This window comes from Aquarana catesbeiana, linkage group LG01 (genome assembly GCF_042186555.1).
Source record: "Aquarana catesbeiana isolate 2022-GZ linkage group LG01, ASM4218655v1, whole genome shotgun sequence".
Lineage (NCBI taxonomy): Eukaryota > Metazoa > Chordata > Amphibia > Anura > Ranidae > Aquarana > Aquarana catesbeiana.
The window spans coordinates 59,017,600-59,030,947 of record NC_133324.1 but is presented as its reverse complement, the minus strand read 5'-3'; the positions used below and the strand labels follow the sequence as shown (position 1 = coordinate 59,030,947).

Genomic DNA, 13,348 nt, shown 5'->3' with positions numbered 1-13,348 from the left:
ACTAGGTGCAGAGGTGAGAGCTGTGGATGGGGACTAGGTGCAGAGGTGAGAGCTGTGGATAGGGATAGGAATAGGGTTGCCACTTTTTCTATAAGCCAAACCTGAACACTTTAGCAGCCTGGGACACCTTTGGGTGTCCCAAGGACAGTAGTAATCCGGTGGGCATAGCATGCTGCAGCAAGCAGTGGGTGTAGCCAAATTGCTCTTGCTGACATCATCGCTCTGCCCCCCCCCCCCCCCCCCCCCAGTGATTCCGAACCTGCCCCCAGACAGCCACCTGCAGCTCCACAGTGGCAACAGATTTGTGTGTGACTGTCTTGGTGCAGAGGTGAGAGCTGTGGATGGGAGAGGGGGACTAGGTGCAGAGGTGAGAGCTGTGGATGGGGATGGGGTCTAAGTGCAGAGGTGAGAGCTGTGGATGGGGATGGGGACTAGGTGCAGAGGTGAGAGCTGTGGATGGGGATGGGGAATAGGTGCAGAGGTGAGAGCTGTGGATGGGAGAGGGGGACTAGGTGCTGAGGTGAGAGCTGTGGATGGGAAAGGGGGACTAGGTACAGAGGTGAGAGCTGTGGATGGGAGAGGGGGACTAGGTGCAGAGGTGAGAGCTGTGGATGGGGATGAGGAATAGGTGCTGAGGTGAGAGCTGTGGATGGGAGAGGGGGACTAGGTGCCGAGGTGAGAGCTGTGGATGGTAGAGGGGGATTAGGTACAGAGGTGAGAGCTGTGGATGGGAGAGGGGGATGCAGAGGTGAGAGCTGTGGATGTAGAAGTTCAAATATGGTGGGGAATGGGGGCCCAGAGATGAGATGTGGATGGGGGGGCATCTGTAAGTGGTGGGAGAAGGGTGCAGAGGTAAGCAATAAATACATATTTGGGGAGGGTTGCTTGAGGAAGGGTTTTTTTTTTTTGCTGAAATGTATTTTTGCCTGGGGAGAAGGAGGGAAATTTATTGGGATACAGCACAGAATACAGAGTTCAGTGGTCAAAGTGTGTAATGTATGGCATGGAATACAGAGTACAGTATGTACTTTATGTTCCATACTCCTTACTGCCCTGTGTTACATACTAAGGGCCACTCTGCTGTACTCCTGATGCTGCACTCTGTATGATGAGGTGTACTTTGCATATTCCTAAGCCCTGCACTCTGTTGTGCTGCAAATTACATACACTTGACCACTGCACTTTGTGCGCTGGGCTGTAAGTTACATACTCCTGATGTAACATAATGCTGACCACTCTGCTTGTGCATAAAAGAGCATAAAGAGTTCAGTAGTCAGGAGTAGGTAATGCATGGCACAGCTTAAACTATCAAAAAGCCCAACGTAAAGAGCAGAGGTCAGGATAACATAGTGTGTAGTGCAGTAAACAGGTGTGGTTCTCAGGAGTATGTAATGTACAACACAGCAAACAAATCGCAGCAGACAAGATTAAGCAACATGCAGTGTACATTACATACTCCTTCCTGGCCATACTCTGTATGCTGTGCTGTGAAGTATATACCTTTTACTGTTGTAGGCTCAGGCAAAGTGTTAGCGCTCTGTCTTTATTCTGTGTGCAGAAATACATATGTAATGAAAGAGTTTACATTTTTAAAAATGATTGATTCATTTTAGTGGGGGGGGGCCTTACAAGTGACAAACGCCGCAAAGAAGCTGAAGTATCATTTGCCTTTTGCTGTGTCTTGCTTAAAATGATTGGGGTTCCATTAACAATTAATGGTATTGCAAATGCGACTGATTTGTGAAAGAGCGCAAAATCCCCCGATTTTGAACACGTTCATGTGCTAGTGTAAAAGAAAAAAAAAGAATTCTTACCAGAGTGGAAGGGCTGGAGTCAGTCTGCAGCCCAAACTTCTTGGCATAGTAGTCATACAAGTGAGGGTCGTTCATGGGGCTATAAGACGGCAGGGTGTCCATGTGCCCGTTTTTATACCGATAACCCCCAGGGTGGGCACTCATGGTCCGAGCTGGTAACATAGAACAGCATTAAGAATAAAAAAAAAAAGCAAAAAAAAACATTACACATAATAATGAACAACTAGAATCCATCTGTGAACTTAATATAAGGGATTTTTTTAGGGGCTGGGTTATGTTAGCATCAGCGGTTAAGATGTTTTGATTTACGTGTATCTAAACCCAAGAACGAAAATGTAATATATTGCAGCTCACAAGCCCCTAGTTGTGGTGGTTTGCGTTTTTTTTTGGCATCCTTTCCTTTTCTGATTTTCTGATTTTTTTTTTTCTCACCTGGCGATGCCACTTTCTATCCTAGGGTGTCTTAGAGTGCAACAAATAGCCAAAATAAGCAATAAATTTAACAGTAATATTGTTACATAATATTGAGTGAATGAGCCTCTGTGCATCAACGTGTTTCGCCTTTCCGCTTCCTCAGGACACACAAAGGAGGAAGAAATAGGTTTTACTACACAAATAGATAAAATATCCAATTATTTTATGCACAAAAATCAAGCATGTAATATTAGCACTTCATGTAAAAAGAGTAGCATCCATTATTATATACCATATACATATTTCCCAGCTCTAGTGTAAGTCTATGTGTATATTTGGATGTATATCTCTATCTCCCTAGAGAGAGACTAGTTATGGGTTATTTTAATATTGTAGCGTGGGTATACCAGCCGTGGGGTGTTGATTAGTCGGCCTTTCTTTTGCTCCGGTCACCGCCCAGGTAGACTACTGCATGTGCGTTTCATCATCCAGGCGAGGTGGATGTGCTATCTTTATGGATACAACTCTTTTTACATGAAGTGTTAATAGTACATGCTTGATATTCGTGCATAATATAATTGGATATTTTATCTATTTGTGTAGTTAGACCTATTTCTTCCCCTTTTTTGTGTGTCCTGAGGAAGCGGACCAGCCTAACATGTTGACGCACAGGGGTTCATTCACTCAATAGTACGTAACAATATTACTGCGAAATTCATGGCTTATTTTGGCCATTTGTTGCATCTACATGTATATGCATTTAATTGATACATTTTAATGTGTCTTTTTTATACTTTGTTTACAAATAAAATGATGGATTTTATGAAAATAATGCGTTCTATTTCGCCTCTAAAGTCTGGCCAAGTGTTTTTCTTCCTTTTTTGAGTTATAGTTAAGGATGTGGCATTGGAGTGATTGTGTTACTGTTTTCAGACTATGAAACACCTGCCCCTCCTCTCCCCAACTTAGGAAGGGGGTGTTCTGTAGTCCATAAAGATAACTTGGAGCAAAGTTAACTAATATCAGTCAGCAGCGGCAGAAAACACCAGACATTTGTACAGTGAATGCACAAATCAGACATGCAACCTGGTGGTTAAGCTAGGAGGGGTATATTTCTGTTCATTTTTATATTTTTATATACAGTGGCTTGAAAAAGTATTCATACCCCTTGAAATTTTCTACACTTTGTCATGTTACAACCAAAAACATTGAATGTATTTTATTGGGATTTTATGTGATAGACCAACACAAAGTGGCACATAATTGTGAAGTGGAAGCAAAATGATTAATGGTTTTCAATTTTTTTGTTTACAAATAAATATGTGAAAAGTGTGGCGTGCATTTGTATTCAGCCCCCTTCACTCTGATATCCCTAACTAAAATCTAGTGGAACCAATTGCCTTCAGAAGTCACCTAATTGGTAAATAGAGGCCACCTGTATGCAATTCAATCTCAGTATAAATACAGCTGTTCTGCGAACCCACTCAGAGGTTTGTTAGTGAACAAACAGCGTTATGAAGGCCAAGGAACACACCAGACAGGTCAGGGATAAAGTTTTGGAGAAGTTTAAAGCAGAGTTAGGTTATAAAAAAATATTCCAAGCTTTGAACATCTCACGGAGCACTGTTCAATCCATCATCTGAAAATGGAAAGAGTATGGCACAACTGCAAACCTACCAAGACATGGCCGTCCACTATTCAAGGGGTATGAATAATTTTTCAAGACACTGTGTGTGTGTGTGTATATATATATATATATATATATATATATATATATATATATATATATATATATATTATTTTATTTTTTTGACTTTTTCTGATTTCACAATTTTTTCATGGAGGTCTGAACTGGTCAGTGGATTTCAGGTCCAGATGCTCCATGTTGCTGTGCAGCAACAGATCATTTCTAACAGTGATCAATTGCTGACCCTTATGGAGTTGACCATTTCAGCTTCTGTGCTTTGTGCTGGACCCCAGCTGTCGCTGCTAGAGAAGAAAAAGAGAAAGAGAGAAGAGAAGAAGAGAGAGAGAGAGAGAGAAGAAAGAGAAAAGGAGAGAGAGAGAAGAAAGAGAAAAGGAGAGAGGGAGAGAGAGAGAGAGAGAGAGAGAGAGAGAGAGAGAGAGAGAGAGAAGAACGAAAGAGAAAAGAAGAAAGAGAGAGAGAGAAGAAAGAAAGAGAAAAGGAGAAAGAGAGAGAGAGAAAGAAAGAAAGAAAGAAAGAAAGAAAGAAAGAAAGAAAGAAAGAAAGAAAGAAAGAAAGAAAGATCTGATTTTTATACCTAAACAGGGTTATGGTGCAATACACTTTCTCAATACTAGAAGGGAGAATTCATAAACCGTCTCATGGTATTCTGAGATTGGTTTTGTGTGTCTTCCTGCAGTAAATGGACAGATTTCAGGTTGGTACCGGACATTACCTGCAAATGGCGCTTTTTTACTCAGTACGGATTGCACTGGCCGGTGATTCAGGGTAGATTTGTATCTCCGCAATGAGTTGTTGAATTCCCCTGTCTTCCGTGAATCATTCCACACCGGCTTACCACGGGGAGGGGAGGCGTCTCTGAACTGAAACCCTGAAAACAGACACATTGCATGCATTTGGTTGTGTGAACCCAGCGCAATTCATTAATTCAATCTTAATTTTTTTAAGTATAACAATATATATATATATTTTTTTTTTTTTTTTTTTTGACATTGTACATTAGGGGTGGAATATCTGTCAAGTTTTATTGCTGTTTCTGGAGCCATTGTGGAGAAAAGCAACACTTTTAGGAAGAAAAATGCTGACTTCGACCCTAAGAACAGCACCCCCACAGTCAAGCACGGAGGTGGAAACATGATGCTTTGGGGCTGTTTCTAAAGGTACAGGCCAACCTTGCTGCATAGAGGGGCCAATGGATGGGGCCATGTATTGTAAAATCTTGAAGGTGAGAACCTTCTTCCCTCAGCCAGAACACGGGTGGGTGGTGGTGAAGATGGGTGGTGGATGGGTCTTCCAGCACGACAATGACCCAAAACATACCGCCAAGGCAACAAAGGAATGGCTCAAGAAGAAGCACATTGAGGTCATGGAGTGGCCTAGCACTAGAAAATGTATGGAGGGAGCCGAAACTTCGAATTGCCACGAGAAGTATTTAGAGAAGATCTGTAAAGAAGAGTGGACCAAAATCCCTGTAACTGAAAAGTGCACCCCTCACCCAGGAGACTTCAGCAGTATAGGTTGCAGGCCCTTCCTTTTTCACCCCTTTCCCCTTCTTCATAAGTGGCCAAGGCAACTGCCTCTTCTACCAACCCCTCAGACCAGCCCTGCTGCTTTGGTTGCATCAAGACTTACCTGTAGCGGGTCGGATGCGTGGTACAGTTGCAGCGGGGTAGACATCTCTTGGCCGAGCTGCTGCTATAGAATCGGACACATTGTTAGGCTGCAGGATGCCAGTGACGGATGGCGAGGAGTTATAATACTGCATCTGGGTGGGCATTTTGTCTTTACTGGTTTAAACACCGTCCTGTAAAAAACAATCAACGTAATTAATTTTCGAAATGATTGCAATGGAAAAGACGTACTGTGTTGCCTATTTTGCCAGTGTTTGTGTGACACCCAAAAAGAGGGCAAGTATGCTAATTTTACTGACTCCTGTGCATCCATGGTGTTAACCAAGTGCAGTACATACACTATATTACCAAAAGTATTGAGACGCCTGCCTTTACACACACATGAACTTTAATGGCATCCCAGTCTTAGTCCGTAGGGTTCAATATTGAGTTGGCCCACCCTTTACAGCTATAACAGCTTCAACTCTTCTGTGAAGGCCGTCCACAAGGTTTAGGAGTGTGTCTATGGGAATTTTTGACTATTCTTCCAGGTACCATACCACATGACTGGTTGCTTGTAGCTTGTTCCTTTACTTAGTTACCCATAGCATTCTTTGGAATACGTCAGAACCAGCATGCACCCCTTGAATAAGATGGATACAGCGCGGTCATCCAATTCTGAGAGGGCATCCATGGATGTCCTCCTAGAACCACACCCTCCATGTGCCCGCTGGGGAGCGCATCCAGTGCACTTCGTGATCAGGGTAAAGGACCAATCACAGCTCATCACATGTAAACTAGCCAGGTAATCAGCATTCCTTTCCTCACGCACTGTCACAGCGCGAGGAGAGGAGACCCGCTATCCGGCAAGTGTGACAGGGGACATTTACACACTGATTATCGGTGCACTGATCATCAGTGCAGCCCCAACAGTGCAAATCAGTGCCCATCAATCCTGCCTATCAGGGCCCATCAATGCAGCCTATCAGTGCCATCTATCAGTGCCACCTATCAGTGCCTCCATATTGGTGCCACCTATCAGTGCCCATCAGTGCTACCTGTCAGTGCCTACCAGTGCCACCTATCAGTGCCCATCGGTGCCACCTATCAGTGTCCATCAGTGACACATATCAGTGCAGCCTCATAAGTGCCTCCTCATCAGTGCCCATCAGTGCTGCCTCATCAGTGCTACCTGTCAGTGCCACCTATCAGTGCCCATCGGTGCCACCTATCAGTGCCACATATCAGTGCAGCCTCATAAGTGCCTCCTCATCCGTGCCCACCAGTACCACCTCATCAGTCCCCATCAGTGCTGCCTCATCAGTGCCGCCTTATCAGAGCCCATCAGTGCCTCCTCATTAGTGACAATCAGTGCTTTCTCATCAGTACCCATCAGTGCTGCCTCATCAATGCCGCCTCATCAGATCCCATCAGTGCAGCCTATCAGTGCCCATCAGTACAGCCTCATCAGATCCCATCAGTGCAGCCTATTAGTTCCCAACAGTGCAGCCTCATCAGCACACATCAGTGAAGGAGAAAAATGACTTATACAGTAAAACCTTGGATGGCGAGCATAATTTGTTCCGGAAGCATGCTTGTAATCCAAAGCCTTTGTATATCAAAGCGAATTTCCCCATAAAATTGTAATACCAAAAGAAAGCTCCATCTGTCTAAAAAAAAAATGATAAAAATGTCATATGGGTACAGTGTGGCATGATCGTGCAATTGTCATTCAAAGTGCAACAGCACTGACAGCTGAATTGGGCAGGAAGGGGGGGAAAGTGCCCAGTACTGAAGTGGTTAAGGAGCAATAAACGGTGTGATAATTTTTGTATACTATCTGCGAAACAAAAAATATTTCAAGAAGCGATCATCTAAAAACATGATGAAGTCTTTAGGAAGTGAACAAGAAGAAATGAGTTTGGTGAAGCCGATGATGAGCCGGTAATGATGCAGTAATGGATATACCGCGCAGGGTGTGCTTTAGTGACCTGTGACCTGTGTATACAGATCACACACAAGTATGTGGCCCGTTAATACCTTTACTAGCACAGCAGTCATCTGTGTTGGTGTTTGACAGTTTCCAGGTGAACTCTCTATTCTCACAGTCAACAGATCTGGATTCCTGGTCCAACCCCATGTAAACACAGGGACTCCGCATTACAACAAAATATTATGCCCTGGGCAAACACAACAATGACACGCTTTGTAACAGAAGCAGCTGAATCTGTATCCTGCAAGGGATCCCCAACATGCAATGATTCAATCGACTGTTTGTCCGAAATCTGTCCGGATTAAAGCTGAAGTTTAACCTGTTTATATTTTGCCTTGCCCTATGTCCCCCCCCCCATCAACATGCTAATTAAATTATAAAATTAAACTTTTCCATTTTCATTAAATACCTTATTTTAGTGACATTGTCACTGGGTCTCTGTGCTTTTCTATACAATTCAGGCAGATTGTGGCTGGGGGAGGGGTCAGCAGGGTGCTTCCTGAAAACATCATAGCACCCGGCCTCAGTACTCCCACACAGCACAATACAAAGCCCGTACTATCTGCTCCTTATACCGTTATCAGCTATAGATGATTGGACAGTGCACTCCACAGGCCTTACTTTTATGTTTCTCTATATGAATCACATTAGATGATGATTAATGATTATGATATATAATAGGGCATCAGCTATCTGCATTCCAGTATGCGGATGTCCCTAATGCTCTCTTAGACCCCTTTCACACCAAGGGCGTTTTGCAGGCGCTATAGCGTTAAAAATAGCACCAGAAATCCGCCCTCAAACAGCTGCAGCATTGTCTCCAGCCGAGGGCTTTCACACCGGAGCGCTGCGCTGGCAGGACGGGATAAAAGTCCTGCCAGCAGCTTCTTCCGAGCGGTGAAGGAGCCGTGTGTTTACCGCTCCTCCACCGCTGCTCCCCATTGAAATCAATGGGGCAGCGCTGGGATACCGCCGGCAAAACGCCGCTATTGCGGCTCATTGCGGGCGGTTCTAACCCTTTCTAGCGGGGGGAAAAGCTCCCCGCTAGCGGCCAAAATTCGCCGATAATCCGAACGGTAAAACACCGCTAAAATAGTGGCGTTTTACCGCCGACGCTATGGGCGGCCCGGTGTGAAAGGGCTCTTATAGCTGTGATCTCTAGCATTCTTCTATAATGTGTCTCAAGTCTACGACTGTCTCTTGAACCATGTTACCAGTCTCCAACATCGCCTGCATCATCTTTACAGTGTCACAGAGTCTCCTGCAGCAAGCTTGCAATCTCTGACCATCTCTTGTGTCATGTCCACAGTCCCAAACCATCTCTTGTATCATGCCTGCAGGGTCTAACCATCTCTTGTATCATGCCTGCAGTCTCTGACCATCCTCTGTATAATGCCTGCAGTTTCTGACCATCTCCTGTACTATGTCTGCAGTCTCTGACCATCTCTTGTATCATGCCTGCGGTCTCTGACCATCTCTTGTATCATGTCTGCAGTCTCTGACCATCCTCTGTATAATGCCTGCAGTTTCTGACCATCTCCTGTACTATGTCTGCAGTCTCTGACCATCTCCTGTACTATGTCTGCAGTCTCTGACCATCTCCTGTACTATGTCTGCAGTCTCTGATCATCTCCTGTACCATGTCTGCAGTCTCTGACCATCCTCTGTACCATATCTGCAGTCTCTGACCATCTCCTGTACTATGTCTGCAGTCTCTGACCATCTCCAGTCTCTGACCATCTCTTGAATCAAGCCTGCAGTCTATGATCATCTCTTGTTTCATGTCCATAGTCTTTTACCATCTCCTGTACCATGTCTGCACTCTCTGACCATGTCTTGTATCATGTCTGCATCCTCTGACCATCTCTTGTACCATGTCTGCAGTAGGGCTGGGGAAAAAATCAATTTAAATCTTGAATCGAGTTGAGAGGTCAAATCGATTCAAAATTTAAACAAATCGATTTTTTTAGATTTTTTTTTTTCACCGTGCCGGTCCTGAGGCGCTGCGGGCATGAGTTTTTAGGCGAGGCCGCGGCTTCGGCATAGTCCGCGGCTTCAGCCGGATGCCGCGGACTAGGCCGAAGCCGCAGCCTCGCCTAAAAGCTCATGGCCGCAGCGCCTTTGGACCGGCGCGGTGTCCAAAGAAAAAAAAAAACTCGATTCGAATCGTGAATTGAGTTTTTTTTTTAGAGAATCGAAGATTTTTTTTTTTTAAGAAAATCTCCCAGCCCTAGTCTGCAGTCTCTGATCATCTCTTGTACCATGTCTGCAGTCTCTGACCATCTCCTGTATCATGCCTGCCGTCCCTAACTATCTCTTGTTTCATGTACACAGTCTCTTACCATCTCTTGTACCATGTCTGCAACCTTCTCTTATATCATGTCTGCAGTCTCTGACCATCTCTTGTACCATGTCTGCAGTCTGCAACCTTCTCTTATATCATGTCTGCAGTCTCTGACTATTTCCTGTACCATGTTTGCAGTCCTTGGCCATCTAGTTTATCATGGCCGAAGTAGTCCCTATTCATCTTTTGTATCATGTCTGCAGTCTCTGACCAGCTCCTTTAACGTGTGTGCATTCTCTAACCATCTCTTGTATCATGTCTGCAGTCCCCAAAACGTTCTTTCTTTTTCATGCTCACAGTCATTTATCTCTTATATGATGTCTGCAGTCCCTAACCATCTCTTGTATCATGTCTTCAGTCTCTGACCATCTCTTATATTACATGCGCAGTCATTGACCATCTCTTGTATTACATGCACAGTCTCTGACCATCCTCTGTACCATATCTGCAGTCTCTGACCATTTCCAGTCTCTGACCATCTCCTGTATCAAGCCTGCAGTCTCTGACCATCTCTTGTTTCATGTCCACAGTCTCTTACCATCTCCTGTACCATGTCTTCAACCTTCTCTTATATCATGTCTGCAGTCTCTGACTATTTCCTGTGCCAAGTTTGCAGTCCCTGACCATCTATTGTATCATGGCCGCAGTCCCTAACCATCTTTGGTATCATGTCTGCAGTCTTTGAGCAGCTCCTGTAACATGTTTGCATTCTCTAACCTTCTCTTGTATCATGTCAGCAGTCCCCAAACGTTCTCTTTTTTTCATGCTCACAGTCACTTATCTCTTATATGATGTCTGCAGTCCCTAACCATCTCTTGTATCATGTCTTCAGTTTCTGACCATCTTTTGTATTACATGCGCAGTCTCTGACTATCTCTGGTATCATGTCTTCAGTCTCTGACCATCTTTTGTATCATATCTTCAGTCTCTGACCATCTTTTGTATTACATGCGCAGTCTCTGACCATCTCTTGTATCATGTCTTCAGTCTCTGACCATCTCTTGTATCATGTCTTCAATCTCTGACCATCTTTTGTATTACATGTCTGCAGTCTCTGACCATCTCTTGTATCATGTCTTCAGTCTCTGACCATCTCTTGTATCATGTCTTCAGTCTCTGACCATCTCTTGTATCATGTCTTCAGTCTCTGACCATCTCTTGTATCATATCTTCAGTCTCTGACCATCTCTTGTATTACATGCGCAGTCTCTGACTATCTCTTGTATCATGTCTTCAGTCTCTGACCATCTTTTGTATTACATGCGCAATCTCTGACCATCTCTTGTATCATGTCTTTAGTCTCTAAGCATCTCTTGTATCATATCTTCAGTCTCTGACCATCTTTAGTATTACATGCGCAGTCTCTGACAATCTCTTGTATCATGTCTTCAATCTCTGACCATCTTTTGTATTACATGTCTGCAGTCTCTGACCATCTCTTGTATCATGTCTTCAGTCTCTGACCATCTCTTGTATCATGTCTCCAGTCTCTGACCATCTCTTGTATCATGTCTCCAGTCTCTGACCATCTCTTGTATCATGTCTTCAGTCTCTGACCATCTCTTGTATCATGTCTTCAGTCTCTGACCATCTCTTGTATCATATCTTCAGTCTCTGACCATCTTTTGTATTACATGCACAGTCTCTGACCATCTCTTGTATCATGTCTTCAGTCTCTGACTATCTCTTGTATTATGTGCGCAGTCTCTGACCATCTCTTGTATTACATGCGCAGTCTCTGACCATCTCTTGTGTTACATGCGCAGTCTCTGACCATATCTTGACACAAATTGTGCCCCATTGTTGGTACCATTGGGAGGAATTGTGCCCCATTATTGGTATCATTGGGAGGATAAGTGCCCCATCATGCAATTGTCATTGCACCACATCATTGGTGTCATTGGGAGGAATTGTGCCGCATCATTTGTGTCATTGCACCCCATCGTTGGTATCATTGGGAGGAACAGTTCCTCATTGTTGATCTCTCTGGTAGGAATTGTGCCCCATCGCTGGTGTCATTGGGAGGAATTGTGCCCCTTTGTTGGTGTCAGTGAAGGAAATCGTGCCCCAAGGGCCGGATAAAAGCAAGCAAAGGGCCGCAGTTTGGAGACCACTACTGTAGAGCGTGGAAGGGTAAAACTGTTTGGGTTCCTATTGCCGTCCATGTCCAAAAGGAGATCTCTCAAACAGGGACACAGAAAGCAATGAAAAGCTGACAGGGGCTATAACCCATTCCCGACTTTATCCAAAGACTTCACATTAAGCAGTAGGCTCATTGAGGAGCATACAGTATGAGAAGGGGGTAGAAAGCAGCTGCCACCCTGAATGTTGGAGTGGCTTATTAGTATTATATATACTCTCATAGCCAAAAAGAGTTGAAATGAAGTCTAGGTGTAGGTAATCCCTACAGGATCAGGCAACTGCACAAAGCACACAGTGCCCAAGAGAACCTGTCACCAGCTTTAAAAAAAAAAACAGCTGGTAAAAGCACAGAAAAAAATCAAGTATTTAAATGCTTACTTGCAGTGTTTTTTCCTTGCCATAAATTATTTTTTAATCCCTTGCAAAGTACATTTGAACTTGTGGCTATTCCAGGAAAAGTCCATTCTCTAGCACAGCCCTCTACTACCTTGCATGTCATAGCCCTCTCCTCTTCTGGGAGTGTCTAATTACTCTCTGTGCTGGCCCAGCTCCTTCACTCCTCGCTTCACCCCCCCCCCTACATAACTTTTGATGTAGCTGCTGTGGAAGGAGCGAAGGGGAATACTATAGAGAAGGCTTTTTCAATGTTCTTTACCCCACAGGAATCCTTGAAATCATTTTAAGTCTCAGGGGAACCCCTGCTAAAGTTATTTCATTGGGGGTCAGTGGGAATATTGCCTGTCACATCGTGTGTGTGCGTGGGTCAGTAGGAATAATATCCACCCTCAAAGTGATGGTCAGAATGCCCCCCTACAGACAGCAAAAAAAAAAGATCAATGGTGTCATGCCACTGATTCTGCCAATTGGCGTTGGCTGCAGGTCTATGCATGGGCCATCGGATAGGAGGTCGATCACACGCAACTCAAGCAACCCCTAGCAACTGGAGGAGCCCTGATTAAGAATGGCTACTAGAAAGTGTCACTTAAAGTGTTACTAAACCCAGGACTCTGCATTCACTCTGGTCTCCCACAGTACACAGAACATGGAAATGCAATTATTTTGGTAAATATAAATTGTTAAATACCTTTTCTCATTAGCCTTATATAGCAGTCTTGTGACTTCTATTAGTGTCTGGTTCAAGCTTGTAGGAGGAGTTTTCATTCTTCTCTGACTGTCTTATGAGGCTGCATGATCCCCGACCCTCTGTCTGGACAGTGCTGATTGGCCCTGTGCTGATCACATGCACTCTCCCAAGAAAAAAAAAACTCTCTAGCAATACACACCAAACATGTGTATGTACAGGCTCTGTTCTATCAGTAGACGGAT

At 44.2% G+C, this 13,348-nt stretch overlaps 1 protein-coding gene across 2 annotated transcripts in view; it reads right to left on the bottom strand.

Annotated features, from left to right (window-relative positions):
• The window catches only part of LOXHD1 (lipoxygenase homology PLAT domains 1), a 359,211-nt gene that overhangs the window by 322,328 nt on the left and 23,535 nt on the right, over window positions 1-13,348 (bottom strand). For both annotated transcript variants that reach the window (XM_073619032.1, XM_073619042.1), the window contains exons 2-4: window positions 5,566-5,737; window positions 4,649-4,804; window positions 1,815-1,966 (exon numbers count right to left, since the gene is read on the bottom strand). In XM_073619032.1, the coding sequence (XP_073475133.1) occupies window positions 1,815-1,966; window positions 4,649-4,804; window positions 5,566-5,710 (453 nt within the window). In that variant the 5' untranslated portion in view covers window positions 5,711-5,737. The remainder of the gene's footprint in view (window positions 1-1,814; window positions 1,967-4,648; window positions 4,805-5,565; window positions 5,738-13,348) is intronic.